The sequence below is a fragment of the Apis dorsata genome, unplaced genomic scaffold (genome assembly GCF_000469605.1).
Source record: "Apis dorsata unplaced genomic scaffold, Apis dorsata 1.3 scaffold_127, whole genome shotgun sequence".
NCBI lineage: Eukaryota > Metazoa > Arthropoda > Insecta > Hymenoptera > Apidae > Apis > Apis dorsata.
In genome coordinates this window covers 1391521-1397904 of record NW_006263420.1, presented here as the reverse complement: position 1 = coordinate 1397904, position 6384 = coordinate 1391521, and the positions used below count along the sequence as shown (strand labels likewise).

General features: G+C 25.7%; 1 protein-coding gene across 3 annotated transcripts in view; it reads left to right on the top strand.

Moving 5' to 3' along the window:
* Positions 1-6076, top strand: part of LOC102680698 (3-hydroxy-3-methylglutaryl-coenzyme A reductase) — an 8625-nt gene extending 2549 nt beyond the window's left edge. For 2 of the 3 annotated variants that reach the window (XM_031509101.1, XM_006612848.2), the window contains exons 3-10: positions 1527-1726; positions 1840-1951; positions 2260-2347; positions 2430-2727; positions 2811-2962; positions 3567-4107; positions 4208-5448; positions 5533-6076. In XM_031509101.1, coding sequence (XP_031364961.1) covers positions 1556-1726; positions 1840-1951; positions 2260-2347; positions 2430-2727; positions 2811-2962; positions 3567-4107; positions 4208-5448; positions 5533-5656 — 2727 coding nt within the window. In that variant the 5' untranslated portion in view covers positions 1527-1555 and the 3' untranslated portion in view covers positions 5657-6076. Of the gene's footprint in view, positions 1-1526; positions 1727-1839; positions 1952-2259; positions 2348-2429; positions 2728-2810; positions 2963-3566; positions 4108-4207; positions 5449-5532 lie in introns of those variants that run through there. The other variant, XM_006612849.2, reaches the window with a different exon arrangement.
* Positions 6077-6384: the final 308 nt, after the last annotated feature.

Below are 6384 nucleotides of genomic sequence, written 5' to 3'. Positions count from 1 at the left end.
TTCAAAGTTCATATCACAAGATTTTTAAAAGCATATATTGATATAATAATATAATTATATTAGTACTATATTATATATATATTATAGTATAATTTTTTCATGTGTTAATAGTTATATATAAGATATATAATATATATAATAGTATTATATATAATAGTTATATATAAGTTATATATAAGTTATATATATAAGATATTAACTAAATGTTATAATCTGTTTTCTAAAATATTAAAATTATATGCAATATACAAATATATATATTGGTATTATAATATTTCAGGATAATTATAATAATATTGAGAATTAAGAGAATATTTTTATTATAAACATCACAATAACTATATTAAAATCATAATTGACAAAATTTTTACAAACATTTAATTCATTTTATCATTATTTGTAAATTGTTTTTCTCTTTTTGCATACAATGATGAAATATATGAAATCTTATAATTTTTTCTTTTTTTTTTTTTAATATAAAAAGAAGATTTATAGATATAAGAAATTGTGAGATTTCATAATATTTTTCAAAATATGATTTTATAATGTCAATCAACGGAATAAATAATATTTTCATTAAAAATAAAAAAAAATGATGAATCATATATAGAAATATTCTTATGGAATCCTGAAAACTTATTGACCTTGATTATTGAAATATTTTATTCTTGTAGTTTATGTTTATCATTGAATTATTTTTTTTTATTTTATACATTTATTTTTCTTTTTTGTTTATATTTATAGTATAAATCGGTATAAATATATATATAGAGAAATTCATTTTTTATAGTACAATTTTCATTTTTAAGATTTTTCAGTTCTAAGATAATTTTAAATTATTTGATACCAAACTTGCTGATAATTTTAAATTATTTGACACCAAAAATGCTTTATTCATAGATATATGTCTATTTATAACATTGGACTTCAAATTATTATATATTAAGATTTTTATTACCTTAACCTTTACTTCGCATTACTTAAGTTTTTTCCAGCATCGAACTTTTAAACATCCGAGTACAGACGAGAAAACGGTACAAGAGAAATAATAAATTTGTTAATAAAATGAAATCTAATTTCATTATTTTATTTATATTTAATTGTATTGCGCAATTCAAAATAACGAATATATTGAAATATGATTGACATGTAACAAAAGCTTATAAAAGTCGTTCTTTTATTTATTTTCCTCTTATCCTTTTTCCTCATATCCTGTTTCCATCTTTTCTTATTTTTATCAGCTTTCTTCGTTTTAAAAAAGCAGAACTTCTCATTAAATTTTTCCTGCTTATTTAATAGAATATTTTTGATAGACGAAGAGCATTTTTTTTCAAATTTATTTCACAATTTTTTTTTTTTGTAACAGCTATATAAAGTAACAGTTATATAAAGTCAATTATTCAAACTTCGACTTTATATAACGAGTAATTTTTTGAAATTAATTTTTCTTACGAACAATATATTAAAGGAATATTGTATAAAATAAAATATTCAAATAAAATATTCTTTTCTCATGTATTTTTCAGATTATAAATAGTTATCAGAAAAAAGAAATATGCTAACGCGTCTCTTTGAAATTCATGGCCGGTTTTGCGCTGGACATCCCCTAGAAGTCATTGTGACGACCTTCACACTTACGGCATGCATTCTGAACATGGAGACAGGAAACGGACATCCAAGTGTTCCTTTGACTGCACATTGTGGACCCGGTAGATGTAATTCCGATGTAAGTTGATCTTGAATAAAATTTGATTTAACTTTTGATTTTGAGATCAAAAATATTTTAGTTTTTAGGTGTGAAATGATTTATAATATAAATAATATATTATTATTTCTTAGGATTTAAATGCAGCTGATGTTATAGTCATGACTATAATACGATGTTTAGCTATATTGTTTACTTATCATCAATTTCGCAATTTGCAAAAATTGGGTTCAAAATATATTTTAGGTAAGTGATCGCATAAATTTATCTGAAAAATGTTATATATTTATGTGATTTAATTCAAATAAAAAAGTTTTAAAAAATCGAAATTGCAAAATATATTTAAAAAATAATGTATAATGATATTGCCTAACTATATATATAACCGGATCTTTTCATGATACGCGTGAAAGTTTTCAGTGTCAGAGAAAGTTTTATGGAAAGCGATAGCATTTCATTTTATACGTGATGACAATTAATTATCGAATTTACATGAAATCTAATCATTAAAATTGTAAATTTGGTAAAAACATTTAAATCTAATATTTTGTTAGGTATTGCTGGCCTATTTACTGTATTTTCAAGTGTTGTGTTCACATCTAGTGTAGTGAATTTTGGACGCAGTGATATTTCTGATTTAAAGTAAGTTATTCGAAATCACTTTCGAAATCTAGAAATATATTATTTATATATTATTCCGTTGAGTAAACTTATTATTTTTCAGGGATGCACTGTTCTTTTTCTTGCTTATTATTGATCTTTCGAAGGCCGCTGTTTTAGCACAGTTGGCTTTAAGTTCCAGAAACAAAGAGGAAGTGCGAGCAAATATTGCTCGTGGCATGTCGCTTTTAGGGCCAACTATTACATTAGATACTTTAGTGGAAACTTTACTTATTAGCATAGGATCCTTATCCGGAGTTAGAAGATTAGAAATTTTATGCAGTTTCGCTTGCTTGGGAGTTGTTGTAAATTATATTGTTTTTATGACATTTTATCCTGCATGTTTATCACTTATTCTTGAGGTAAATTTTATGTATTTTCATGTTAATTATTAGAATAAATAAATATATATATATATAAAATATGTATATATATTATTTTTCAGCTTTCTCGCGAAACTAATACAATGAAACCATTAAGCGCTGATAAAATTTTTATGATGCATCCATTAGACGAAGAGGATCAGAAACCAAATCCAGTAGTAGAACGCGTTAAATTAATCATGATCGCTGGTCTATTTGTAGTACATGCTAACAGGTACTGCATTTGTGTTTATTTTCTGTTTTTTATAATATATAAGTCGTGTTTCCGCTTGAAATGAACTTTATATTTTATACATCAGATAACAACTAACAATAGAAAAAAAAAACTGACAAAAAGTTATCACAAATCTGCCCCATAAGATGTGTGTTTTTTTTGCTTGAGTTTATTTTTTATTTGAGTTTCCTTCTTCTTAACTTCCACAGGTCAGGTTCAACTTATTACATAGTAGCATAAGTATATTTAAATCATATTCAATGAATATGTAATAATTCATAAGTATTTAATTCATATTCAATGAATTATGCAAAAAGAGATAGTATCTTGTTGAGGTTTGGGTTCCTTTATCCCTTTGGATGTTAAGGAAACAGTATATGACACTCCTGTGTCGAGTTAAGAATGATGATAATTATTATCTTTATAAAAAATTCAAGTTTCTTTGAAATAATACATAAAAGTAATATCAGTCAATTCATAATTTATAAGATTAATTTATATAAGTTATTATTATATATAGAAAGGTATATTAAAATTAATGATTTATAAATTTAAAAAATTATATCAGTCATTGATAGTCATTGATATAAAATATTCATTTCAGTCGTTTCAAAAGTGAAGAAAGCGAAGATACAGTAGAGGGCAAAGTATCTTCTACGAATTCACATGTCATAGTAAATTCTTATAATAAAACTGAGGATTCATCTGAAGTCAAGGGTTACTTAATGAATTGGTTATCTGTTAGTGCAGATAATATTGTGATATTGATCCTTCTTCTTGCACTTGCAATTAAATTTATTTTCTTCGAAGATAAAGAAGATATTGCTAAACAATTACAATTCAAAGTAGAAGATGATACAGAAGAAAAGATTGAAAATGAATACATGAAAGAAAAAAAATTTGAAATTGAATATGTAAAAGATAAAGAGAATGAAAATGAAGATATGAGTTTTTCTTTTCTTACCACCAAAATGCCATTCAAATTATCTTTTGCTAAAATGCAAACTATTTCTATACCTTGGATTGATGGCAAAGAAGAACAAATAGATGAAAAACAATGTACTGTAGGTATATCAAACGATAAAAATTTATTTTCACGAATTCCCAGATCTATAGAAGAATGTCTTAAAATATACAAATCTGAGGTAAATAAAATGTTATAAATATGTATCTATATATTTTTTTTCAATTTTTTACAATATTTTTAAATCAATTTATAATATTTTTAAATTTTTAAATCTATAGCTTGGCGCAAATGGATTAACGGATGAAGAAGTAATTCAGTTAGTAAAGAACAATCATATAGCTGCTTATCAATTAGAAAAAGCAGTTGGTGATATGGAACGGGGTGTAGAAATCAGGCGTTTTATAATAGGAGAAGCTGGAAATTTCCTTGACTATCTTTCTAATTTGCCATATAAAGATTATGATTATAGTAAAGTATTAGGAGCTTGTTGTGAGAATGTCATGGGATATGTACCAGTACCACTTGGAATTGCTGGTCCATTATTACTTGATGGTGAATTATACTATGTACCAATGGCAACAACAGAAGGATGTTTAGTAGCATCTACAAATCGTGGTAGTAGAGCATTGTTAAAATGTGGTGTAACAAGCCGTGTAGTTGCTGATGGAATGACTAGAGGACCAGTTGTGAGATTTCCAAATATTGTTAGAGCAAGTGAAGCTATGGCATGGATGCAAGATCCTGATAATTTTAAAGAAATGAAAAATAGTTTTAATTTAACCAGTAGATTTGCACGTTTGACAAAGATTAACATACGTATTGCTGGCAGACATTTGTTTATTCGTTTTGTAGCAACTACTGGTGATGCTATGGGAATGAATATGTTATCTAAAGGAACTGAAAAATCATTAAATACAGTGAAAGAACATTTTCCTGATATGGAAATATTATCATTAAGCGGTAATTTTTGCACGGATAAAAAGCCAGCAGCAGTAAATTGGGTTTGTGGTAGAGGCAAAAGTGTAGTTTGCGAAGCAGTGGTACCTGCAGAAATTGTTACAAATGTGTTAAAAACATCTGTTCATGCTTTAGTTGATGTGAATATAAGTAAAAATATGATTGGATCTGCTATAGCTGGCAGTATAGGTGGCTTTAATGCACATGCTGCAAATATTGTAACTGCAATCTTTATAGCTACAGGTCAAGATCCTGCACAGAATGTTGGAAGTAGTAATTGCATGACTTTGATGGAACCATGGGGAACAGATGGTTCAGATTTATACGTGTCTTGTACAATGCCTAGCATAGAAATAGGTACTGTTGGAGGTGGAACTATTCTTCCTGCACAAGGCGCGTGTTTATCTATATTAGGTGTTAAAGGTGCACATAGTGATGAACCTGGTGAAAATGCAAGCAGATTAGCTAGAATAGTATGTGCGACGGTACTTGCCGGTGAATTATCATTAATGGCTGCACTTACGGCTGGTCATTTAGTCAAAAGTCATCTTCGGCACAATAGGTATAGAGATTAAATAAATATTTAAATATTAAATATATATATATTCTTATATAGTACAAAATTCATATCATAATTTTATTTTAGATCATCGACCACTGTAACAAATGCGATGACTGTTCCTCAAAAATATACAGGAACTAAATTGTCTGTGCCAAATCTTTTACAACCTGTACAAAATGTTTGTAAGGGACTCCTAGAAAAATCTTAACATAAATCATATACATAAAAAAGTTTATTTTTAACTTTTAGTAGATTACTTTGTATCATATAATTATTAGTACATAATATTTCTAACAAATAATACTTTTTTATGTACATGAAACAAGATATTCTTAAAAAAAATTGAAATATAAGTAAATATAATGAAATGACATTTCTATAATTTAATAAAAAGAAATTATAATGACATAAATTGCATCAGATGCAAAAATGAATTAAATATGTTGTAAGTTTATATTATGAACATTAGTATTTTGAATGTGAAGGAATATATATATTCTTAATTTACAGTAAAATATGTAGTTAACTATGGTTGTATAAAATTAATATAATGTAAAGATTATTTTTTTTGCCTATATAGTCATATTTTTATATATCATGCAATATTAATTTTAGTTGTAGTTAGATTATTTCATAGTGAAAAAAAAAAGTATAATGAGAACTGTACATTATGTAGTATATCGAATACAATCAAATTGTTTTACTTAAAAAAAAAATATATATATATATATATATATATATATACAGAATGTTAATATATTTATGCAACATTTTTGAAGATTAATTCTAGAAACTAAAATAAACAAAAATTAATATATCAAAATATTGTTCGAGGCTAATTTATTAAATTATAAACAATTAAAGTTTACATTAAACAAAACGAGATACAGATACAACGAGATAGCTCTGTTTTCTTCACTATCTTTATTTCATCTA